The following is a 27,581-nucleotide window of genomic DNA, read 5'->3' on the forward strand; positions in this document are numbered from 1 at the left end:
CAGTGTCCAGAGTGAAAACAATTAGGTAATCCAAACGTGTAATTCCAATAGACAAAAAGGTGAGAACAGTATGAACAAAAACGGGATCTCTTCGGTGCTTTAAAAACACACAAAAACGATAGATCCAAAAGACTGTTTACAAAAACTCACCAGAGCGCAACGCGTAAAGCGGGCAGATCAAACGAGGCGGCCGCTTCGTAACGGGGAAGCAGGTTCTCCAAACGGAATATTTCTCGAGAGTCCTTGGGAGCAACAGAACAGGGAAAGCAGCAACGGGAAGGAACAGGCAAATGCAGGGAATGTTTCAAAACGATCCAACATCAATATTAGGGAGATCAGGGTATTTAAAGCCACGGGGCGCTTAATGACAAGCTGTGACAGCTGCGGGATGAAATTGATCATTGCTCCAGAAGCGTGTGGTTGGGAGAGCACCAATCAAACGGCATCTTACAGGAAAGAAGCATGAGGCGCGGAATGCAATTAATTTAACAAAATACCTTAAAGGAACGGAGCGAGTGGGTGGGGAGCGGACCAATCATCACAGTACTTTAAGAAGCCCGTGGTGGGGAAAGAACCAAACCTCACAGTACTCCCCCCTCCACGGGAGCCACCCGGCGACCCACTCGGCCCCGGCCTGCCCGGACGGGACCGAAGGAAGCCGGCGATCAGGGGCACTGGAGAGGGGGACAAAGACAGAGGACCGGCGAGGGAGGCCGGAGACGGGGACTGGGGCCCGACAGCGGAGGCCGGGCACGGGGACAGAGGACCGGCGAGGGAGGCCGGAGACGGGGACTGGGACCCGACAGCGGAGGCCGTGCACGGGGACAGAGGACCGGCGAGGGAGGCCGGAGACGGGGACTGGGGCCCGACAGCGGAGGCCGGGCACGGGGACAGAGGACCGGCGAGGGAGGCCGGAGACGGGGACTGGGGGCCCGACAGCGGAGGCCGGGCACGGGGACAGAGGACCGGCGAGGGAGGCCGGAGACGGGGACTGGGACCCGGCGAGGGGGCTGGACGGCACCTGAAGACACTGGGCACGACAGGAGGAGCTCCACCCCTTGATGGTACCGGAGGACCAGGCGATGTGGGGCTCGTGCAGCGCGAGCCAGGGCCTGCCCAGGACCACAGGGACAAGAGGAGAGCTGGTGACGAAAAACTGGAGCCTCTCAACGTGGTTACCAGCAATGGTGAGAAGGACTGGACAGGTGCGTTGAGTGACGTCAGCCAGGCGGCGATGATCCAGCGCGAAGACCTCCAAGGGCCTCTCGAGGTCCTCAAGTGGAATGTTGGCCCGGGTGGCAAACCCAACGTCCATGAAACTCCCATCAGCACCAGAGTCCATGAGTGCACCCACCGTCGCCCGCTGGTCCGCCCAGGCTAGGGTGACGTCCGCCAGACGGTTAGGTGGTGCACGGGTGGGGGAACAGGAAAAACAGCTCACTAGGATCTCCCGGGGTCCCGGCGAGCCTGGTCTTCTTGGCCGGGTAGGGCAATTGGAGACACGGTGTCCATACCGGCCACAGTAGAGGCAACGGCCGGACCTGAGCCTGGACTCCCGTTCGGCCGGGCTAAGGCGGTTGCGTCCCAGCTGCATGGGTTCCTCCTCGGTCACGGCTCGGGAGGGAACAAACCCACCAGTCACGGAGGGGGCAGGACGGTCAGCACCGTAGAGGCGGCCGCCGGGAAAGGGAGCCCCTGAGCGGAGGTCGATGGCACAGTCGAAAGGCCGGTGAGGCGGAAAGACCTGAGGCCTGGACTCACTGAAAACCTCCTCGAGGTCGTGGTACTCGGGGGGTACGTCTGGGGTACTGAAAACCTCCTCGAGGTCGTGGTCCTCGGGGGGTACGTCTGGGGTACTGAAGACCTCCTCGAGGTCGTGGTACTCGGGGGGTACGTCTGGGGATCCCCGTCGTGCTCGCTCACGCCTTCCCTCCCGGAGGCGTCCGTCAATGCGGATAGCGAGGCTGATCAGGTCCTCGAGGGACTCAGGTTCCTCACGGGTCGCGAGCTGGTCCCTGACTGCGTCGTTGAGCCCCCTCATGAAGGTAAGACGAAGTGCTTGGTCGTTCCAACCGCTCTCCGTAGCCGCCAGTCTGAACTCCAGCACGTAGTCGGTAACCCCGCCGCTGCCCTGCCGGAAGGTACCCAACCGGGCTCCAGGGTCCAGACCACGGGCTGGATGGTGGAAAAACCTGCGGAGCTCAGCCACGAAGTCTGGGTAGGAGAAACAGAAGTCTGCCTCCATTGCCCAGGAGGAAGTGACCCACTGGGCTGCCCGGCCTGAGAGCAAGTTAGTCATGTAGGCCACTTGGGCTCCCCTTGAAGTGAAACGACTGGGTTGATGACGAAAAACCAACTCACATTGCATGATGAATGTGGCACAATCCTCGAACAGCCGTGGTTCGGAGAGACGGGGTTCCCGAGGTGCGGGATCGGGAGGCGCGGGGCCTGCCAGGGCTGCGGGTGATGCTCCGGCCGAGGCTCCTGAAGGAAGTGGGGTTGCAAGCAAGGTGTTAATGGTTTCACTCAGTGCTTGTAAGTGGAGGAGAATACTAGACTGCTGGCTAGCCAGAGCCCCCAGGGACCCCTGAATAAGCAGGACCTGCTCTCGGAGTTCCTGTACAGCAGCCGCAGCCGCATCTAGCTGTAGACTGTGTTCCTTGGTTGACTCTAGCTGGACTGCCAATGCTGTGCTGACTCTCTCTGTGTCGGCTGGGGTCGTCATGGTTGGATCGTAATGTTATGGTTTGAAACCGACCCCAAACGCAAACGGCACAGAGAGAGTTGTTTCAGAGTTAGCCAAAATCAAGGGCGTGTTTATTTACTGAGTAACAAGAATGAATTAGGTGGTGAACAGAACAAACTGGGAAACAGGCATGTGAGGAATGTTTTCTGCTCTGCAGCTTCTCCCAGAAGGTGATGTTGTGGAATTTGTCCGTGACGTCTGAGCCGCTCTGCAGATCCTCCCAGCATATGCTCCAGATGGAGGCGGAGAGGGAGAGAGAGATCCTGAGTTAGCTCAGCGCACAATTGAAACTGACAGGTGACTGGTGAGGTGAATTGTCCAAACAAATAATCCAAGTGACAGATCTTCGGTGTGAAACACACAGTGAGCAGTGTCCAGAGTGAAAACAATTAGGTAATCCAAACGTGTAATTCCAATAGACAAAAAGGTGAGAACAGTATGAACAAAAACGGGATCTCTTCGGTGCTTTAAAAACACACAAAAACGATAGATCCAAAAGACTGTTTACAAAAACTCACCAGAGCGCAACGCGTAAAGCGGGCAGATCAAACGAGGCGGCCGCTTCGTAACGGGGAAGCAGGTTCTCCAAACGGAATATTTCTCGAGAGTCCTGGGGAGCAACAGAACAGGGAAAGCAGCGACGGGAAGGAACAGGCAAATGCAGGGAATGTTTCAAAACGATCCAACATCAATATTAGGGAGATCAGGGTATTTAAAGCCACGGGGCGCTTAATGACAAGCTGTGACAGCTGCGGGATGAAAGTGATCATTGCTCCAGAAGCGTGTGGTTGGGAGAGCACCAATCAAACGGCATCTTACAGGAAAGAAGCGTGAGGCGCGGAATGCAATTAATTTAACAAAATACCTTAAAGGAACGGAGCGAGTGGGTGGGGAGCGGACCAATCATCACAGTACTTTAAGAAGCCCGTGGTGGGGAAAGAACCAAACCTCACACCTTCAAAAGAAAGAAGGGACCGCACACTCCTCAGGACTGGTTTTAGCTTTTTTATTGCACAACGCGTTTTGCTATCTGCTTCCTCAGGTGCTATGCAGCAGGTGTCAATAATCATCATTATATACAGCATACTCCACCCCACATCGTAACACATCAAGCCCATTAGCTACTCAATTATCACATTTAATTTATCATTTTGCAGGATGTAATGCATATAACTCATATGTATAAATATGATGCATAAAAACCACATATATACAAATAGACTCATTTTGAAAATTATATATAATAACACAATATGAGAGAAGTGACAAATACCTAGGGTCCAACTAGATATGCACGAGTCTTATTTAGTTTAATATATATATATATATATATATATATATATATATATATATATATATATATATACTACTATAGTTGAATAGTTGAGGTAGGTAGTTATGAATACAGTGTAAGGGCTTGTGTCCACAGCGGAAGTTTTTTTCAAGGCGGACCGCTTTAAAAAGCAAAAGTATGCATGTATTTCCAGAGCGTTTTTCCAGAGCGCCGGGAGCATTTATTGTTGCGTCATCTGCGTCACGATCGTCGCGTCATCGGCGTCATTAGTAGGAGCTACTCCAGAAGTTCGGGCCAAGCATGTTGCATCGCCAAAATGCAGACCATCAACTAACGTTACAGGGAGACCATCAGATTCAGCCCTGCTGAATTGCTCTGCATTTGTCTGAGGTGAGTAGCTAAACTTGAACATTGTCTCTTCGTTAATAAACATGATGATACAGTTTAGTGTCGAGTTAGCTAACGTTACTAAACGTATCACTAATGTAGCTACCTAGCTAAGCTAGCTATCACTAACGTGGCTAGCTAGCTATCAATAACGTAGCTTAGTTAGATACTATCATTCCACACAAAGCACTATATATATAGACAGAGTTTCTAAAAGAAAATATATACATTTGAGGGGGAGGAAACTGTACATTGAACTGTACATAACGAAGGTTATTCTATAACCCTAGTTATATGAGTAATAGCGAGCGTTTTGCTCTATTGGAACTATCCCTTTAATCATATTCTAAAATGAAAATGTTCACCAAGTGTACGACCTGCCCACCTGCCTGACCACTCCCACATCCGCTCCTACATACGTCATACCCACACCACAGCTCCTTCCCCAGTCTTTCACCGCCGAAACAGAAGACCGTGGGGTCCTCAGTGAGTCAGAGCAAAGCGCCAGCTATTACTCATATAACTAGGGTTATAGAATAACCTTCGTTATATTTCGTTAATAGCTTACGCTTTGCTCTATTGGAACACAAGAGCTGAGCAGAGCGTAAGCCAGACAGATGCACCCGCTGAGGTCCCCTACAACCATCAGAACCGGGGAGGATCCGGGCCCCCCCGCCCCCCCCTAGCGAGGGACGGGATGGAGATCGGACCCGACTGTGCGAAGAGGGTTTAGCGCCTCAAACGCACAGGGTGAGCAGACCGTGGGACTTACCTTTGTTTAGAAGGGCCCGCGACTACTCAGACGCGCATCCCACACGCCACCAGGGAACGGACGTTAGCAAAACCCCCGTCACAGCCCCCAATATCGCGGGGTCGGGGTAAAAAAAATTAAAACCCATGGCAAGGCCGTAGCAGCGGAGCGCGGAGGAGGTCCCAGCCTCAGGCCACCCCGGGGCTAGGACCCCCTGAAAAAAGGGGCCTGGTGATTATTATTAAGGGCAAGGCCCGACCTGGGCCTGGCGGACCGGGCCCTACACAGGGATGCATAGAGGAGTTGACAGAAGCAGCCTCTCGGACAGCCCCCTCCCATCCCCGGTTTAACAGGGAGGGAGGGGTGAAACAAATGGAGAAGGACCAACCCCCCGTTCAAAAAGATACAACACAGTATGGACCAATGCACGCCACTGTTAACACTTTAACTGCCACACACGAGATATCTCGGGTTTCCGATAGTTATGTTGAAAGCCACTCACAAGATTTCTCTGAATTTTTTATTTTATTTTTTTTTGCGATCTGAAATCATATTGCATCACGCGAGCCTACCCGAGTATACCCGAGCGCCGCCGGCGATCATATGTGGAAAAAAGCGCCCCTTATCGTCTCCCAGATGACATAAGGGATTTTGGAATGGACTCAATGAAAATGGATGGGGAAAAAAATCCGGTACTCCACATTTTCCAGTCCACTGATGCAGCCGGGGTTATCACAGTTCATTCTGGAGCCTCTGAGACCCGCGGAATCATGTACTGCACTGTACACATGTTGGATCCATACACTTATCGATTTTTTCTAATGGTGATCAGGAATTGGAATATACCAGTTGGATACCATCTGATGTCAGGTAAAGAATCTATGTTATCAGTGTTAGGATAATCAGACTAATTTTGATGAAGATATAGGCTGTTTTGTGAAATGGGCTCTATCGGTTTGACTGTAAAAGTCCAAGAGGAAATGAAAACGGCGATTATCCGTGCGCGGCGCGAATGTGCTTGCGTGCACGTATAATATTGATCATCTAGCGCTGGGGTGGCCAACCCGCGGCTCGCGAGCCACATGCGGCTCTTTGCCCATCAATGTGCGGCTCTTCCATCCATAAAAAAAAATATCTTTTTTTACCCTTTTTTTTAACTTTTTTTTTTTTTGTATGTCACTCATTCCATAAGGACGTAGAATAAACATTTACAATTTTTTTTAAATGGTCCATTTGCATGTTCTTGGTATCTGAATCTAGGGACATATATGGATCAGTGTCAGACATAGTGTGTCTGTTACTAGGCTTGAGTAAATTGTAATGAACCAAAGGAGAATATCAATTCTATTTAAAAAAAAATATTATCTTTGACTGTGAATAACACCATGCTAAAATTGACCAGACCTGAACAATCTAAGCAAATGAATAAAGGGAAGATGATTAAACAGAAGGTTTTGTAGATACAGTACTGAATTCTGCCATCTTTTTTATAATGTAAATTTCTCCACCATTTTTCATCATATTGCAACACCGTTTTTTGCAAGACGTTCACAGAAAGGTAGAGAAACTAACTGCGTTCCGTTTTATGGCAATAACGTTCAGGTTTGTGGGAGATAATCCCAAAAAATAAGAGAAATTAAAAAGTAAATCCAGAAGTCAGATGATTGACAGGGGCTGGTGTGAGCTGGGTAGGGTAGTTTTTCTAAATTTGAAAGCCCTGAGTCTCTTCCTTCAAAAGACTACACTCACTTTTGGATGTGCCACTTCCTCCTGTCAATATGCGCCGGTTTCCGACTCAATTCCCTGAGATTTCTATAATCTTATATTTCACTAATAACAGTTAAAATAATTGGTAAACAAACGTAATGCTGAAAATATACACTTTTACTGTATATCTCGGGCTTAAGAGGTTAACCCTGTGAGGCCCAAATTAAAAAGACATTAGCAACTTCAGAGGCCAGAGGGTGGGACATATAAACACATTTACTATCAAATAGCATTGTGAGGCTGAACAACAGGACCAATTGACTATACATGTGCTTAAAGGGGAACTATCTTATAAATGGCCTTTTTCAGTGTTTACCATTGTTTCTTAGCTATGTGGACTTATATTAATAGGATCTATGTCTCTAATTCTCATATTGGCGCATTCTTCCAATTCTCCTCTCACAATATTCACCCTCACTGAACTGAGTCATCTGAAAATGTGCATATCTGTGATGTCAGAGATTTCTCAGCTGCATAATAATGTGGCAGTTGATGTGGCAGTTGGCACCAGGCCACACATTGGTTGGAGCCCAGCCTCAAAACGGCGTAAGATCTTGAGGTAGAAAAATGCGGTTTTTAGTACTTGATTAGAAATACAAAACAATGCATTTTTTTTTTTTAAACCTAGGTGTTCCATAGACTCACAGGAATTGTGTAAAAGTGCCCAAATAGTGAAAGAAATAGTAAAACAGTTCCCCTTTAACATTTTTTAAATAAACATTATTTTTTTAAATGGCTAAAAGTGATTTTGTAATTTTGCAACCGTGGGTCTCACAGGGTACTTTTAACCCTGTGAGGCCCAAATAAAAAAGACATTAGCAACTTCAGAGGCCAGAGGGTGAGACCTATAAACACATGAAGGGTGCCGTGACTGAAAAAAAAGGTTGAGAAACGCTGGTATATGGTGTGGCTCTTTGTGGTACCACAGTCATTTTTGTGGCTCTTAGTCTCTGACTGGTTGGCCACCCCTGATCTAGCGTTTATTTGAAAACGATTCATAAATAGGCCGACGAATATCAATGTTCTGGAATATTCCAGTAAAAGACGATTATCACAGAATGTTTTTTATTTCAAAACGGGATATGCATAGTCTACATACAGCTACAATCATTCCTTGAACACAACAACATCCATGACAAATTCCAATCTGGCTTTAAACCACGACACAGCACTGAAAAGGCTCTCCTCCGTGTCTTAAACGACCTGATTACAGCTGCTGATGCAGGAAACTCATCCCTACTATTACTCCTTGACCTCTCAGCCGCCTTTGACACGGTAGACCACCACATCCTTATAGCTTGCCTCGAGCATTACGTAGGCCTTAGGGGCCCCGTCTTAGACTGGTTCCGGTCCTACCTGAGTAATAGGACCTTCTCTGTCCAACTCGGTGATCTCACTTCCTCTGTGGCCCCCCTCACCTGCGGGGTGCCCCAGGGCTCGATATTGGGTCCCACTCTCTTCCTCCTATACATACTCCCCCTAGGCCAGATCTTGGCAAAACACAATATCTCATTCCACTGCTTCGCCGATGACGTGCAGGTTTACCTCCCCTTAAAGCCCACCCAAGGGAAGACATCAATAGAACCACTGCTTGACTGCCTGGCAGAAATAAAGTGCTGGATGTCCGAAAACTCCCTGACATTGAACGAAGGGAAAACCGAGGTCATTGTTTTTAATAGTGCCCCCCCGCCCCCCCTCATTGACGCACTTGGTCCCCTGGGCCCAAACCTCTCCACCTCTGTCAGGAACCTTGGGGTCATCTTCAACAGTAATTTTTAATTCAATAGACAGGTCAGCGCCGTAGTGAAAAACAGCTTTTACCACCTTAGACTCCTGGCGAAGACAAAGGCATACCTCTCCCAAAGTAACCTGGAGACGGTGATACATGCCTTTGTCACCACCCGCCTCGACTACTGCAATGCTCTGTACACAGGCATCGACAAGTCCCTCCTCTGCCGCCTACAACTGGTGCAGAACGCAGCCACGCACCTCCTCACCAAAACAAGAAAACACGAACACATCAGCCCAGTTTTGGCCTCGCTCCACTGGCTATTAGCTTCAGGATCGATTTTAAATTAGCACTAAATGTTTTTTAAATCATTAAATGGCACGGCTCCCTCCTATCTGTCCGAGCTCCTGCACCGCCACACCCCCCACTGATCCCTCAGATCAGCTGACCAGATGCTATTGGTGGTACCCAGAACCAGGCTCAAGACTAGGGGAGACAGAGCTTTCTCCACCGCAGCGCCTAGACTGTGGAACAGCCTCCCCCTCAGCGTACGGACTGCCCAGACCGTACAGGCTTTTAAATCACTCTTGAAAACCTACCTGTTCTCCTTGGCCTTCCCCCCTACTTAACCACCACTAGACCCCTGGCCCCTCTATCCTCTTTGTTTTACTGTGTCCTACCAGTTTTTATTACTTTCATTGCTTTATTATGTTTTTAATCCTATATCTTGCACCATTTCTTTCTTTTAATCTTATACCTTGCCTCACACTAATTTGTTTTTATCAACTTGCTTGTGAAGCACTTTTGTGTCAGCTGCCGCTGCCTGGAAATGTGCTATACAAATAAAACTGACTTGACTTGACTTTTCAAAATGCTCTGAAACGGAAATGAAGCGATAAAAAACCAATCTGCCTTGACAGCACTGACTGGAAAAGTATTCTTTGATAAGCGACGGGCAGATTAGACACATAGCCATAATTTAAAACATAGATTAGGCGATATTAACGTTAACATTGAAGTGGACCGTGGCATCAAGGGGGTAAAAAGGAAAACCCGGCGTGGCACTCAAAGTGTTAAGGGCAACTCAAGGTGACATGTATATGACACAAACATTCATGACATCAACCCCTGTGACGTCCGGCCCGACCTGGCATTTTCCACCCGGAAAAGCACAGAGTCCCTCTGGGAACCAGAACCTGTCTGTGCCGCAGCGGACAACGGGTTAAACTGATCTGGCCCGGCGCGACCAGGACCAGTCCCGTGCCCTAGTCACGCCGCCGCCCCCAGTCCTAAGAGGGGCGTAGGTACGCGTGTCGATCCAAAACATCACAGAGGGCGCCACCAAGACTGCTCTTGGTGGCCCACCCAAAGGCGTGAACCCCCCTGCCAATGTTTGATCTACTCCGTCATCTCCCCCCGGAGATGTACGTGAGCCGTCGAGTCTAACCTAGTGCACTGGTGCTCGGTAGAGACAAATCTCCTTCCCAGTCGACCGCATAAAAAACGCCATTTTTATGATGTTGGGCAACCAAGGCACCGGACCCACAAAGCATATTCAATCATTGAAAAAACACCCTGGGCCAGCGCTGATCGGTCTCGTAAGACCATACGCTGATTCATAAACCGCGTATATGCTCGCAAAGAACCAGAGAACAGTGACAGCGAATTTCTAACAAGAAAGAGCCTCACAACGTTTCCTCTTGCTGTCTGGGACGAGCAGCAGGGAGCCGGTCTACAAAAGACACAGACACAGGTCCTCACATGACGAGCCTGGGAATAGCAACCGCATCAATTCTGCTCTTTATGTAAGAGGGGAAGACAGCGGTTTTCCCAGAGAGACCTCAACGTGAGTAAACTATTGAAAAGGGTTCATGTAACACATTGGACTAAGACTCTCTGAGGAGGAGGCTCTGAAACTCTGAGGAGGCTCCCTCACTGAGAGGGAGGTTCTGAAACTCAGAGGAGGCTCTGAAACTCCCTGAGGAGGAGGCTCTGACCCAATATACACTACTGGTAGGGAGCAGAGTAGAAGACAATTGTCTCTACTGCATTGCATCACCTATCCTTTATAATGACAGCGGTCTGCAGCACAGGCCCTGTAACTCACAGACATGTCTCTTGGCCAATAAGAAAACGTGCTTGTGCTTCAATGGCCTCTCGAGCCTGGGAATAAAAACCGCGTCAATTCTGCTCTTCATGTAAGAGGAGAAGACAGCGATTCTCCCAGAGAGACCACAATGTGAGTAAAACAATTAAAAAAGGTTCATGTAACAATTGGACTAAGACTCTGAGGAGGAGGCTCTGAAACTTTGAGGAGGCTCTCTCACTGAGAGGGAGGTTCTGAAAACTCAGAGGAGGCTCTGAAACTCCCTGAGGAGGAGGCTCTGACCCAATATACACTACTGGTAGGGAGCAGAGTAGAAGACAAATTGTTTCTACTGCATTGCATCACCTATCCTTTACAATGACAGCGGTCTGTAGTACAGGCCCTGTAACTCACGGACATGCCTCTTGGCCAGCAAGAAAAAGCGCCTGTGACGTTTTCAAATGGCCGGGGGAAACCCGTGTCCCACCTATCCTGATTTGGTGTGGGAGAGAGGAAATCCCCCCCCCGTGACGAGAGAGAGAACGTGGGAGAACAGGGAGACTGATAGGTAGAAAGGCACAACCTCTCGGCCAATCAGTTTCGTAAGGATATAACTATATCCGGGAGGGGGGAGGTTTATTTTATCCACCCCCTCACCACCTCACCCCTGATACGATGCCAAAAGAAAGCAGAGCCGTGATACCAGTAGCATGGCGTGCCAGATGAAAGCACATACTTACCTGTAGAGCAGTGGTCACCAACCCGTCGAATAAGGCAAATAAAAGTCCTTTAGTTTAAAGTACAATCTTAGCTGTCTTTTTCTCTCAACGCTTCAATAGGTAGATCTTGCCTTCACCAAAAAAAAAAGTGATCTTGGGCTTAAAAAGGTTGGTGACCACTGCTGTAGAGTAAAAGCTTTACATCATGCACGCCAGCCACAGCCGATAACCTCGTTTGTGCAAAAAAACTGGCTTTATCCACGGCTCTGGCTTATGTGTGAAAACTTGCCACCCGTTATTTTTATCATTACCCTTAAGCAAAGAAAAAATATCAAGCTAAAGAGAGGGACTCAAGGCCCTTGGTCATATGCCACTATGTACAACTCTGTAGGCTAACACCCAGACCAGTTGTGGACTCAATGCTACGTTTACCTAAACATTACATGAAACACACACACAACTTCTCATCATACAATAAAAAAAAAAGCAGTTCACTTTTACTCACATAAGAAGAACGCTGTTTTTAAGTAGAGCGAAGGACATAAGCCTTGGCCAAGTGCTAGCTACAAGCCTTGCTAAGCTATACACAATAGTGACCAACACAATTTTCAAAGAAAACTGCACAACACTCCAAGCAAGAAACGCAACCCCAGCATTTGTAGCTGGAGTTCACATAGCACACGTCGTATCCGCCAAAATGCAGTGAGGTAACACACGTTTTGTTAAACAAAAAACACTGTTATTAACCAAAACATTCGGGGGGGGAGGAGGAAGAGTGGGGCATAGTGTATCCTACCTGACCCCCGGATGCAGGACGAATGGCCGCAACAAAAGGCTGGTCCACCATGTTGACGAGGCCCTTGCTGGCGGGGCCAGAAACGGCGACGGCTGGAGCCTCGCTCCGGCATTTCGCCCACATCCTGCGGCCGGTCATGGTGCAAGCCGACGACATCTTCTGCCAGAGATGACGCCGAGTCAGAGCGTTCAGGGCCCGCTACTTCCCCACGGCTAACGCCAACTGTTTAGCACAAGCTAACAGCTAACTCCAGGCTGATGGTTAGCATCAAGCTAACGTTTCTAGCCTTAACGTAGTAGCAAGTTAACGGCTAGCACTCACGGGCCCACTGTTTAGCTAACGGCTACTACTGAAGCTGTGTAATGTGAGGAACAGCGTGCAGGCCTGATCACTTCAGACAGCCTACTGTCTCTTCTTTATCCCAAACTTCTTTCTTCGAAAAAACGGGGGGACAACACCCGTCTCTCACACAAGACGGCGTTTACCAGAGATATACAGCAAGCTCTGTTTCATGCGGGCTGCTGCCGCCTTGAGTTCGGGCTAAAAACCACGCAAACTCGCATCCCTCATGCCGGGAGGATACACTCACTGTTTCCATAAGATAGGCGGGAGCCAACATCCGGCGTGGCTAGCAGAGGGCATCCCTCCTCAGAGACTTGGGAATCGAACCCAGACTCAACTTGGGGCTCCCAGGAAAAACAAAGCCTCTGTTTCCGTGGGGCTTCAAACAGGAACCCCTTGTCCCCTCCATCCCGCGATGGAAAGGCAACGGAGGAATCCCCGCTTGGATCCGGCCGTTCTGCGGGGCCGCAAGCCTGCACAGCCGACCCTGCACAACTGACACACCTGAGGCTTGCGTCGCAAGACACCACCCACCAGCCCGTGGGTCCAGCTGCACAGCCGGAGTACAACACCGGCGAGGGAACTGCTCAGCGACGCGCGCCCCAAATGCGAAGCGCCGGTGGAGGTCAGAATGGATCATCATCCTCTAGACACTCCGGTGGTGACGACATTGTCCTTTCTTTCTCCCGTAAATTAGTGAGAGAGGGAGAAACAAAAGACAATGCCAACACAGCTCCTATAACTAACTAACTACTTTAACACTAAACTTAAAGCGGTGCTATGACACAGGCTTCGGTGGTGAAAATAGGGAAGGAGCTGTGGTGTGGCCATGACCCCGCTTATGTAGGAGCGGATGTGGGAGTGGTCAGGCAGGTGGGCAGGTCGTACACTTGGTTAACATTTTCATTTTAGAATATGATTAAAGCGATAGTTCCAATAGAGCAAAGCGTAAGCTATTAACGAAATATAACTATCAATAGACTAGCTAGCTATTTGTCTGTATCTCTGTCTAGATAGATGCATGATTAGCTATTGATAGTCTGTGTCTGTTATATCAATTCAATATTGCCAGAGACAATTGCACTGCTACTTGCTTGGCAACATTGTAACAAAATGCAGTCATGCCAATAAAGCATTATTGAATTGTATTGACAAGAAGGCAAACTTTTTTAGTAATCCAGACAGTTCCCATACCTAATAATTGGCCGTCTGTCTAGATAGGTAAGTAGATAGATGCATTAGCTATCTATAGTCTGTGTCTATTTCATGTCATTTTCCATACCCAGTTCTCTTCTCTAATGTATTTTTTTTTAATGTTGCAGGTACCTGTCAAACTGGAGACTCTTTCCACTCCATCGCCTTCAGCTAGAGAGTGGGGTTCTGCACTGTAGCCCGGGTTTTGCGCAGTGTGTGTGAGGCTATGGGAGTGTATGGTCTCCGACTACATGCCTGTACCAGCGGCTGAAGCCTGGAGGAAGATTGCGGGGGACTACGAGAGGCTCTGGGCATTCCCCAACTGAGGGGCCTGCTCCCTCCTCTTAATAATATTATTAATATCCATAACATAATATTTTAAGTTTACCTGAGTTAACCATATGGAGAATAGTCCAGTAGTAATACACTAGGGTATGTTTTAAACATTTGTTTACCAGCTTGCTACACCTAGGTAAACGGCAAGCTAACATCAACCTAAGATAATACGAACTGACAGTGTTGGCTAACTGACAGTTAGTAGCTAACGTTAGCCTGGATGTCCCCCGCACTACAACTGTGCCAGCAGAGTCGCAGGGTGCAGTACAGAGCATCCCCAGGGGACAATGCCTCCAGAGAAGCAGCTGCAGTGAGAGACCTCTTCACCAGCTACTTCTCCTCTTCAGACGGTCTGGTGCCTTGGCAGGACAACTTCCTCTGAGCCCTACAACCACCCATAGTGCTGCATCACCAGCAATCATAACCCAAAGGCTATTTTAAGAGCCACCCACTTCCTCAGAAAAGGCAAACAAATACATGAATTAAATATTGCCAAAATGTGTTTGTAATTTTATAACCATTTTACATTTCTGGCACAGGCTCTGTTAAATGGGTATGTATAAACAGATATAACTGAATATATTTAATTGATTAACATTACTGTGTACTCTAGTCTAGTACATTTTCACCACAGGCACGATTTTCAATCGAAAATTGTGCCTGTGGTGAAATTGTGCCCTGCTCCTTACCATCGGCAGCAAACCAGCTACTACACACATCCCTACCTAATACATCTAGTGATAATAATAAAATAAAATATCTAAACGTATTTATTTTGTGCATAGTTAATACAGGTGTTCCATAGTAAAAAAAAATTAAATGCAGTGTGGCAATACATTTTCTATTGTTGAACTGATTGTGAGTTCCACTGCATGCCAGCAGGCAAGAAAACAAGTAAAAACTGATCCGTATTTGAAAATATTAGAATAGAAAACAAGTGAAAGATTATTCCTATTTGAAATATTAGGAAAGAACAAGTAAAAACTGAATCATATTTGAAATATTTATTAGTACAATATTTTTATTGGGTTTTTCAGTACACATTTCAGGTTTTCATTGTCGTCAGTTATTCTTAATTCCTTTTCTCCACAAGATTATACGTATACCCACATACCCCCTCCCCCCTCCCCTTTTCTCTTTCTTAGCATCTTTGATTTTGTTTTTACTGTTCTCATACAGAAATAGTACGTACATTCATTGGTACCTCCATTAGAATAGCTCGTACACAAATATAAATAATTGAAAAGAAGAAAAGAAAATGTACATAGAAAATTAAAATAAATAAAGAATTAAAATAAATGACATCTTTACAACCCTTCACTGACGTGCCTCCGGTCTCTCCCGGGGTCCGGGTCACGGCTGACCGCGGGAGAGAGCGGGGGGACTCATCCTATAGCAGCCCTCCTATATCTTCCCTTCTCAGATATTCATTAAATGGTTTCCATATATCCTCGTAAATCTCTATATTGTTCCTGAGGATATATGTTATTCTCTCCATAGACATGCATTGTGCCATGTTTTTAATCCAAGCACCGATTGTGGGTGCGTCTATTTTCTTCCAATTGAAAGCTATTGTTCTTTTTGCCTGTAGTATAGCAAAATCAATCAATTTAAATTGTTTGGTTCTCAAGTTCAGATTTATTGGATATAAATGTAACAATATCATTTTGGAGTCTAGTGGGATATTCACTGACAGGATATCTTTGATTTTATTCACCACCTCCCCCCAGAACTTCTTGATTTTGTCACATTCCCAAATACAATGTATAAAAGTTCCCCGATCCTTGGTACATTTAAAGCACCTATCTGGTGTGTTGCTGTTGTATTTATTCAGTTTGACAGGGGTTATATAAGTCCGCATCAGCCATTTGTACTGAAGTAGTTTTAAGCTAGTGTTGGCTGTTTGTGTCTGAGCCTCCTCGCATGCTCTGTTCCAGTCCTCGTTTGAGATCTCCTCTCCCAAGTCCAGCCTCCATGACTCCAATCTAGATAATGACGTCTCGTCTGAACCAGATACAATCCAGTTATAGAACATTGATAACAGGCCTTTGCTATTGCAGTTCTTGATGATAATTTTTTCTAAAGATGAAAGTGTAGGAATTGCCAGTGATTGGTTTTGCATAGAGGAAATGAAACTTCTCAGTTGCAAGTATTTAAAAAAATGCTTCCTTGGGATGCTGTATTTTATTGATAGTTCCTCAAAAGGAATCAAGACCCCATCTTTATAAAGGTCAGATATTTTACTTATTCCTTCTTTTGTCAATAGTTTGAATCCGGCATCCAGTTTGCCTGGTTTAAATGAGACGTTTCCCCAGATTGGGCTGAATTGCGACATGGAGTTGTTTATTTTCATAAATTTCTTTACCTCATACCATACATTAATCATGTTGAGCACTATGGGGTGTGTAGTATGTTTTCTTAAATATTTTGGCTCAGCTGAATACATGTATAAATGTAGTGGTAGTTGCATTGGGTATGCTTCCACTCCCATCCATGATGGTGGATCTTCCTTAGAAAAATAAAACATTACAGTTCTCAATTGTGCAGCCAGGTAATACCAGTGAAGGTTAGGACAGGTCAACCCCCCTGCATCGAATGGAAGATACAACAGAGATAGGCGGACCCTAGGACATTTCTTGCACCATATACATTTTGAGATGAGAGACGCAATCTTTCCGAACATTCTTACCGGTGGTGCCAGAGGGATATTTTGAAATAAGTATAGGAACTTTGGTAGTATGGACATCTTTAGTATGTTTATCCTCCCTATCACAGAGATGGGCAAGAACATCCATCTCTCTATGGATTTGAATACAGAGTCTATCATAGGTTCATAGTTTATTGATGCTATATTTTCTATTTGGGGTATGATTTTGATGCCCAGATAAGTGAAGCTGTTCGAGAGCTTGAAAGGGAATTCTTGTTGGTCAGCGGTTTTTCTCTCGTTGTCATTAAGCAGCATAAGTGATGATTTTGAGGCGTTTAGTTTATATCCGGAGATACTACCGAACTGATCAATTATATCAAGCAGTGCGGGTATCGATGTATCTAGGTTTTTTAGGAACAAAATGACATCGTCCGCAAAAAGGGCTATTCTGTGATCGTTATTACCGATTTCAATCCCAAGCTGTCTGTTAGCCCTGATTGCTATTGCTAACGGTTCGATAGCTAAAATGAACAGAAGCGGTGATAAAGGCGAGCCTTGAGGGCAACCCGTGGTGATATTAAAGGGTTTAGATGTCACTTCGTTTGTTAGTACCTCAGCTACTGAGTTTAGGTGTAGTAATTTGATCCAGTTACAAAAGTAATTTCCAAATCCAAATCGATCAATAACATCAAAAAGATAAGCCCATTCCACCCTATCGAAGGCCTTCTCCGCATCGAGCGAGAGAAGACCTGTGTCCCTCTCTCCCTTTTGGTTGTATAGGATGTTGAAGACCCGTCTGACATTGTGAAATCCCTGTCTCCCTTTTATGAATCCGTTTTGATCATCTCCCACTATCTCTGGGAGCACATTCTCTATTCTTTTGGCCAAGATTTTACTAAGGATTTTGGTGTCGTTGTTTATCAAACTTATAGGACGGAGGTTCTCGCATTTAGTATTGGTTTTGCCTGGTTTTGGGAGCAGGATAATCAGGGCCTCTTTCATTGATGCGGGTAGGTAACCATTTTCAAAGGATTCTAGGTACATTTCAAAAAGGGGGGTCACTGATTTATCTTTAAAGTGTTTATATAGGTCAATTGAGAGGCCGTCTGGTCCCGCTGTTTTTCCAGGTTTTAATGCTCCTATGGCCTCTGATATCTCTGTTATGTTTAATTGTTCGTCCAGGTTTTTTTTTTTTTCTTCAGAGATTTTGGGGATGTTAAGGTTATCAAGAAATGTTGTTTGTGTATCTTTACTAATGTTATATTCTGAGCTATATAGTTTTTCATAAAAGGTTCTAAATGTTGTGTTAATCTCTAATGGATCGATTATATTATTTCCATTGCCGTCCTCTATGTTGGTGATTGTCCTCTCAGTCTGTTGTTTTTTAATGCGCCATGCAAGGAGTCTACCAGGTTTTTCTCCTTGGTCGTAATAATTCTGTTTTAGCCTCATCACATTTGCAGCAGCTTTATCGTATGTTATCTCGTTGTATTGAGTTCTAAGTATTAATAATTGTTTTGAAATGAGATGTTCGTTCTGTCCTTTCTGAAACCTTTCATTCTCAAACATTTTGATTTTGGATTCCAGATCTCTAATTTCTTTCGTTCTTTCTCTTGTCATTCTACTTGTGTAGCTTATAATTTGACCTCTAATATGCCTTGAAGGCTTCCCATCTAATTGTGGCTGACGTTTGAGTCATGTTAATTTCAAAGTATATATCAATTTGTTCTCCCAAAAAAAGTAAAAATGTTGGATCTTTCATCCATTTTGTTTGAAATCTCCATTTATGAGGTTTGTGTATCAGTTTTGGTTCCACATATACCATAGATACAGCTGCATGGTCTGATATGACTATGCTGTTGTGTTTACATCTTCTAATGTTAGGTAGTAGTTCTGTTGATATCAGGAAGTAGTCTATTCTGGAGTAACTTTTGTATGTACTCGAATAACAGGAAAATTCTTTCTTTGATGAGGGCCGGGGGTGAAATTGCTTTAAAAAAATTAAATAAAAATCAAGATTATTTTTATTTTAATAAAATTATAATAATTGTGAGAAACAAATCTGAATTCTATTATGTTTTGTTTTACAATACATTCATTTTATAGTAGTAATCATGTCACATTATAAGGCGAACCTTCTGTAGTGTGGCAGTGAAAGGGTTAACGCGCGGCCAAGCACCAAGCAGCAGCAGCAGAATGCCCCGCGCGATAGATTGTAACACTTGTACAAAGCCACTTATTCTGAGATGATAATTAATGTATCTGGATAACCAATGCACGGATTTTGTCGAGGCAGGTAGCGTTATTTCGGGAAAATTGATATCTATAGTCTGGTATATTTTTTGTCCACGAAAAATGGAGGCTGTAATAATTATTATTGCTCGAGACCGAGAGTCTCTATGAATAATAATAATTAGAGCCTCCATTTTTCAAGTCAGTTAAAAATTATCCCCCGTAGTGCTGTGTGTGTGAGTGTGTGTGTGTGCTGCTGTACTACCTAAATAAAATAAAAAATTAGGGGTTAGGGCATTGTAAAAACGCTAAAATAATAAAATAAAGGTCAAAAAAATCACGCCGTTCGCCACGCAGTCGCACTCCCTGGCGTGAAGTTCAAACTACGCCTATGCTCAGGCAGTGTAGACAGTGATTAGCAGTTCAGAGAGAACAACTCCTTTATCTTCCCCCCCACGCTCCTCTCATCTTCAAACAGCCTGGGTGCTGGGGGTGGAAAGGCAGAGCGAGAGATTACCTCTCCTTGGTCGACCCGACGGGGAGCGTCGATGGCAGGAGGAGGGGTCGGGGGGGGGTGCTGGAGGGAAACTTGGTTCCCTGCTGGCCTCTCCTCTAGCCGGGCAGTGATTAAATCGAGGCCCTGGTGTGAGGCCTTCTGCTGAGGCTACGGTGTACTGTTAACCTCATGGGGGGCCTTGATGTGCCAATGACTGGAGCTGCCTGGGGGAGAGGCTTCATTGATTTCATAGTTCATATTAAATAAATGCTGGTTTAACCTCTTATATGCCCGATCAGCCCAGTACCCGTACGAGATTTATTTCACATCATAAATAGATCAGTCACAGGTATTAAGTAATGTACACATTTCATTTTCAAATGTAGCCAAGAGTAACGACCCTAACCCTATCAAAACAGCAGTCAAAGTGTATATTTCCAGCACTATGTTTGTTTACCAATGATTTTAAAGTGTTATTAGCGAAATATGAGCTTATAAAAATCTCTGTGCATTGCACCGGAAAACGGACGATTTAGACGTGAGAAGAAGAAGCACTCATGAAATCGTTGCAGTCCTAAGAAAGAGGAGACACAGGGCTTTCGATGGACGTCGAGATTTCATAAAACTACACTACCCAGCATTGGCGTTACATTAGTTAATAGCTAGAGCTATGGGTTTCCAGTATGAATAACGACAGGGATTGGTGAGTAGACCAGTGGCGGCCGCTGGCGCTGGTGCCTTGTAGGTCGCAGTTCACGTTAATAGGTCGAGTTGAAAATGTAATGCTCTGAGATGCTCTGGAGCAATCTCTCTCTGTCTCTCGGATCAATCAAATCAAATAATTAACACATGTATGTTGTCATTTTAAACAACTCACCATTCATTCATTATGCATCAGCAGCAGCTAAATTAATGTTATAGTTCACAACACAGCAGCGCGTTTTGAATCGCTAGCCTATTAATTATCGTCTCAGCAAGCACGGTCAATACTTTTTTCCGTAACCGCATTTCGCGGAGACAGCTGTGTATAGCGAGAGAGAGAGAGCGAGAGAGAGAGAGAGAGAGAGAGAGAGAGACTCACTGTTTAGTTGAAACGTCCAGGGCAGGAGAGCTTGATAAACGTGTATAATCCACTGTTGATGTATTCCAGACCACTGTCCACGGTCTCCAGACTGCATCCGCCATATAGCTTGTTAGCCAAGTGTTAGCTTGTTAGCACAACACAAGTACATTTCTTTGTCCATTTTTCCGCGTCGAACAGACTGCAAACTACCTGGCATTCTATCGCCATGCTCTAAGACAAACTCTAACCTTAACCAACTTTGAAAGAGTGCCTAAGCTTAACCATCTAAAGAACTTGCAGTCACGGCACGCTCTGCTGCCTGCATTTCACAACAACACAACAACACACACAACTATCTCTCACCAACGGACCGGAATAAGCTAGAATTGGAACATTAGAAATTGGATTCGGCCAATCAGAGATCGTCTCTGTGAAATTCTGCTACGGAAAAAAATACTGGCGTCGGCCAATCAGAGAGCGTCTCCGCGAAATGCGGCTACAGAAATTCTTGACGCTACTGGCTAGACCGCTTCAAATCGCGCCCGGATTCCAACATAATAGTCATATTTCAACGCACAACGCGTTATGCACTGATTGGCTGTGACGGATACAGCGATCAAACTGTGACGCGCACTCAGAGCGCTATCGCGTCTAGCCCGGGCCGAGAAATACAAAAAAATAAAAAAAACGTCACTTCCTGCTCAGGAAAACGAGTGTTTTTTTATTTGAGATAATAACGTTATATTGTGCATTGGAAATACAAACATACTTAAAATGAGTAAATATTATTAATTTTAAACATGTTTATATTATTTATAGGGCTATAAAACAAAAAACTAAAAAGTTTTATTTTCTTCTTCTTCTCTGATTTAACAGCAGTCAGCAGGTGGGTCTGCGACTCGGCGCCCTTGCGCCCCTAGTGGCAGAGCCGCCACTGGAGTAGACAGAGAGCTAAGGGTCCTACAGGCACCTTTAATGTACCACATATCAGTCCAGCTATTAAACTGTGAACCCTTAACCTGGTGGATCTCAGATATAAGATCAAGCTGGACTCTGATGCCCTACAGTATGGAGGCCACGGCAGGAGGGATCAGGAGACTGAGTTCTTCACCGAACCATTTGCCTTTAAGGACCGACCCCACTCTATGAAGGTAAGAAGACACACACACAGTCATAGCATGGGCCTATGGTTTCTTATTGATAGGAAGCTTTGCACACATGAGACACACACCACACACACACGCACACATACATAAACACATACATTGTGCACATTGTAAAAGTTAAAAAAATTAAGGCGTACATTTTTTTTTTAAAGGCGTAAGTTGTCTCAATGTCGGGTGATTTTACCACTGGGGCACCAGGGGCACGTGCCCCCCCTGAAATCTCAGGTGCCCCTGAGGTACCACCCGATTTTTTTATTTAAATTAACCCTAACTAACCTTACTGTCATCATACACTTGTCCTAATATACTAACCTACACTGTAGCACTCAACACTTTGATGAACATTGTTACTCAGCTGATTTGTGCCCTTCCTGATGACTTGTCGCTTTGGATAAAAGCGTCAGCTAAATGACTAAATGTATGTGCCCCCATTGTGCCCCTGCCCTAAATGACTAAATGTATGTGCCCCTGCCCTAAATGACTAAATGTATGTGCCCCCATTGTGCCCCTGCCCATATTGGCGCAAGCTGATGCAAATTTAAACCAGTCCGTAGTACTCTGGTTACAGTAGTTACACAGGGGGGGACTATAATTTGTCGGCGCGGAAGGAATAAAGGATACATAACCTCTCAAGTTAAATGTGGGTTCTTCTGAACCGGTCACAGCTGATGTCGAAATGATTGACAACCATTGTAGGTGTAGCCAAGGAGCTCATTTTGACTGCTTCAAGAAGAAACCCTTGACAACTCCAGCGCTGATTGCAATTTGGAAGTGCAACGACGACAGACTGAGAAGCCGGGTGCACTGCAGATTCAGAACAACTTCAAGAAGACAAACTTACCTCACTGCTTTCATGTTCAACCCAGATTTGGCTCAAACAAGGGACTAAACACGTTTAGCAATTATGCCACATCAATGTGGAACGCCCTACCCACAGCCATAAACAAATTTGAATCCCACCTTCAAAACCGTTCTCAAAGAAAGACAAAGAGCACCTGGCCACCCCCCTAAATGTCTAAACCCCCCCTCCCACCCACCCACCCCCTCCGAAATAATGTACAGTTTCCTCCCCCTCATAATGTATATATTTTCTGTTAGGATCTCTGTTTAACAGTACAGTATATTTGCATATCGTGTGTCACAAATGTAACAGTACTGTATATCTGTATGTCATGTATGTCATAAATGTCATGATATATATCTGTATGTTGTCGTGTATGTCATAAATGTCATTATGAATTGAAAATGGGGGACCCTGATGTAAACAAGACAAAAGTCTTTCTCTGGTCTGCATCCCCTTAACAATTGTGTGTATTGAGCTGTACTGTATTGTACTCTTTCTGCAATCTGTTAATAAAGTTTTCAATCAATCAATCAATCAATCAAAAAAGGTCAGAGCCGGACGTCAAAGAGTCAATTATAGGTTGCTATACATGCCTGTATAGCAATATACAGAAGATATGTATATATGCCTCAAATTAATAATAAATTATGCATAATGCTGGTTAGTTACACAGGGGACTAACGGTAACGTAAGGATACATAACCTCTCAAGTTCAATGTGGGTTTTTCTGATTATCATGTTTTTCACACTCAATCAATCAATCAATCACATTTATTTATATAGCACATTTAGACATGACACTTCACATAGCTAAGAACAAAGAAAAGTATAGAATAAACAGAAAAAACAACCAACGGATAGACAAAGGAAAACAGAACAACACGTCAACAAGCAAGGCAAGAGTCAAAGTGAGTCAGGGAAGGCCAGGCGATATAGGTGGGTTTTGAGTTTCGATTTAAAAGACTCAATGGAGGGGGCAGATTTAATGGACATGGGGATGCTGTTCCAGAGGTCAGGGGCTGCGACCACAAAAGCACGTCCCCCCCCCCCCTAGACTTGAAATTAGACCTACAGGTGGTTAAGAGACCCTTGTCAGACGATCTGAGGGCCCTGACGTTGGTATTATGGGGTGAGGGGGTCTGCTAGATAAGCAGGGGCCTTACCATTAAAGGCTTTGTAGACCAATAAGAGGACCTTGAAGTCTATTCTAAAGCGTACCGGGAGCCAGTGGAGGGAGGCAATTACAGGGGTGATGTAAGCTCTCTTCCGGGTACCTGTGAGCAGTCTAGCGGCAGCGTTTTGGGGCAGTTGTAGACGGGCTATGGTGGATTTATTAAGCCCCAGGTACAGGGAGTTACAGTAGTCAAGCGTGAAGATATTTTTTGTCAATACACACACCCACTAGGCTATGCGAGGCAAGCCCCACTCTTTTAATATATAGTGCAAATTAAGTGTTCAAATTAAGGCACCCAATAATAGATTAACCATTGTCTTACCTTAATGCAGCAAAATGTGACGTTTCGTCTTGGCATCAATGATCTTTTCTGCCCGGTGCAGCCCGGTACAGCTTCTAAATTACTTTGTTTATATGCCTTGGAAAAATACCGTATATCCATTTTGCTTTGGGGTCATTAAAGAAATCATAATGTTCTTTTTTTAGAAATGTTTTGAGACGCAACTAGTAAGTTACCCATTGCTGTTGTGTTCAACCTCAACCGTGATCCTTCGCGCCCAATCTACGTCATGCGATGTGTGTGTGCGCTGCATTTGTGCATCAGGTCAGAATCAGATACACAGAAAATATCATAAAAAAAAAACAGAGGTTGGATTTCAACCATTTAAAAAACAACCATGTTTTAGACTGCTTACAGTAAAATCCTAACTCAAAAAAGAAAAGTTTTTTATTGATGTGTCAACATTTTGGCCTTGCAGTTACAACTCCCTGCCAACAGGTGGGGGTGCTGCAGCACCCTCAGCACCCAGTGGCGTCGCGTGGGTAAAATCACAGGGGAAGCCAAAAAAAAATTATTAAAAAAAAATGTATTAAATATTTTTATTAATAATTTTTTTTTTTTTTTAAAGTCAAGCAGTCACCATGTACACTACAGTATGGCTCGGCGGCCAGTCAAACGTTCTTTTTATTTATTTAACAGATTGCAGAATGGGTACAATACAGTGCAGACCAGAGAAAGACGTTTGTCTTGTTTACATCAGGGTCATTAATACTGCTGGAGCATTGGTTAATTTTTGGTCCGATTTTTCCTTGCGCGATTTTGCGCGCCGCGTGGGAGCAAATTCGAGACACATATTCGGTTGCAAAAAGGTGTCCCACGGTCTCCTCTATGGCCGTGAATATTTTCACGCGGATCGGAATCACGGCGCGCCCGTGGGACACTTTTCCGTTTCGGCGAGTTTATTCCACGCTTTCTGTTTTCCTTTTCTAAGCATTTTAGGGGCTACATGTGAATCAGTAAAAGTTGCGGGACGCCCAGATGTTTCCACGATAGAAGGCTCGCGTGGATCCCATAATAGGCTCACTTAATACAGCGTTTTTAAAATCACGCGACATTTTCAGGGTCGCGAGCCGACCTTTTGCCCTCGTTTTCGATGATGGAAGTGATTTAGGAAAAGCTTCGGCACGCCGAGAGGTCCCCGTGGATTTAATCTCGCGAGGATCGGGGCAATATTCGGCCCGTGGGAACAGTTACGGGTTAATACAATGTTCAGAGTGCAGAGGGGAGGTGTGCAGAGGGGATTCCACACTCATGATTCTTCTCACAGCCCCGTTTTAAACTTTTAGGGTGTGGCAGTCAGCTCGAATCTGATTGGCTAGGATCGGATTTGGACTCTATAATGCTGGAAGCCTGGAGAAAGAGACCTACCATCTGCCTCCTCTCCTGCTGCAGTGAGCATAGTGAGGCTGACAGTGTGTTAGAGGGAGTGAGAAGGAGAAGAGGGAGACATTTAAAAAAAAAAAAAAAAAATTATAACACAGATGCACAGATGAAAAAGAATGTAAACTATATGAAAAAAAATTATATATATATATTTTCTTTTTTTTTCATATTTGATATTAATTCATATTTTAATATTAGGGAGGCATGGCTTCCGTTGGCTTCCATAAGGATTCGCCACTGTCAGCACCCCCCCTTCTTGCGTCACTGCATAGCTCCAGAGTGCTTAATAATCCCAGCTTTCCCCCCACACTGTTTCTATGTGCAGTGAAAACGTCAATGCTTCTAATAAGATTTGCAATGCACCCTCGTAACGTTAACGTAACGTTAGCCGCTAGCTAGCCAACCCACCCAGTCACACACAGAGAAGACAGCAGCTTCACTAGATAAAAAGGGTGGGAGGGATTGGGACTTGTGTTTTAATGACGTCACGTGCATGTGCGCTCCCGCACATGCGCATAAATGTTCCCTCGCGTGCTCACAGAATAAAGACGATGCCTAATTGCCTCTAGGAATGGAATGTAACACATTTCATTCACAAGTTTTGTGTGAATGTATCTGAGGACGTATTTGAACACACCTGACGACCTGAGCTATTGTTATGCAAAGTAGCCCGGTGGGTACTTGCCGAGTTGGCGCATGAGTCGAGTGCAGCGCATTCTTGTGTGCACGTGCATGCACATCCGCATGCACATCCGCATGCACTCCTGCATGCTCCTGCTCACAGACCCTGTGCAACCCTGTCCCATGACCAATATATGCTAGGGGCCAGGGCAGGTGGGTGGCTGTCATTGCGAGTATGGGCAGAGCCCAGCCAAAAACAGCTTGGAATTTGGAAATCACTGTCAAAGATGCAAAGAAAAATCATAATTCATATTCTCCTTTGTTTCATCACAATTTAAGCAAGCCTAGTAATAGACACAATATTTATGACACTGGGAATACATTCAATGAGGTCCATAGATGTCCCTAGATACCAAGAACATGCAAATGGACCTTGTAGAAGTAGAGCAATATTCCATTTACTTAGGTATATATTTTAGGCAGATTTTCAGAAAATCGGGCTCCGGCCTTAAGAGGTTAAATGTTTATTATCATCAACTATCCAGTTTGTTTTTATAGTGTAATGTTTTGCTACTTAAAATCATTGAACGTAGAGAGAGAGAGACTGCCCCCCCCCCTTTCCCTCACTATTGGAACTCTGCTGTTTTCTCTGTGCCTGTGAGCAGGGTTAGGTTAGCTTAGCTTAGTTAACCGTTAATTTAGGTTTTTACAGCGACGTAAGCATACAGGAATGGCAAGGATGCAAAGCATGTTAGTCTCATTGGACCCATTGCGAACAAAAGAAGCAGGGACTTATTTCAGGTTGCAAAATGGGACCAAATAGCGCACTCTGGAGCCCTGCTGTAACGTCTTCACACTGTATGCAGAACGCTGCTTCAGTTGGTGTGGGTGTCCAGAACGCTGCTTCCTTCCTATTAGCTCTTCTCTTCTCCTCCATGCCTGTGCACAGGAAACTACGTGACTAGTGTGTGTGTAGTTGTGTGTCTCTGTCTGTGTGTGTGTGTGTGTGTCTCTCTCTCTCTCAGTGTTTGTGTGGGTGTGTCTCTCTGTGTTTGTGTGTGTGTGTGTGTCTGTCTGTGTGATCTCAAACCTACCGAAGTCGGCCCATGTCACCCCACTTCTTGGGGACCTGCACTGGCTCCCCATTGCTGCACGAATCCGCTTCAAGGCCCTCGACCTGGCATACCGTGCGGCAAAGGGAACCGCTCCCGCCTACCTCCGGTCAATGGTCTCTAACTACACACCCTCAAGACCCCTACTCTCTGCATCTTCTGGCCGTCTCAGACCCACTCCTATCCAAGCTCCGGGAGGGTCATCAAGGAGAACCTGCCTTTTTTCAGTCCTTGCCCCACAATGGTGGAATGAACTACCCACCCCAGTTAGGACAGCCGAAACCCGTCCAATCTTTCGCCGTCGACTAAAGACGCACTTCTTCAACCATTATCTAAAAAATTATAATAATAATAAT

The 27,581-nt window shown here is 45.4% G+C and overlaps 1 protein-coding gene across 1 annotated transcript in view; it reads left to right on the top strand.

Moving 5' to 3' along the window:
- Nucleotides 1-27,581, top strand: part of LOC311232987 (1,4-alpha-glucan-branching enzyme-like) — a 576,273-nt gene that overhangs the window by 542,828 nt on the left and 5,864 nt on the right. Inside the window, 1 exon segment of the mRNA XM_084319835.1 lies at nucleotides 21,619-21,736. Coding sequence (XP_084175961.1) covers nucleotides 21,619-21,736 — 118 coding nt within the window.

The sequence above is a fragment of the Notolepis coatsorum genome (genome assembly GCF_963971535.1).
Source record: "Notolepis coatsorum genome assembly, chromosome: 8".
NCBI classification, from domain to species: Eukaryota; Metazoa; Chordata; class Actinopteri; order Aulopiformes; family Paralepididae; genus Notolepis; species Notolepis coatsorum.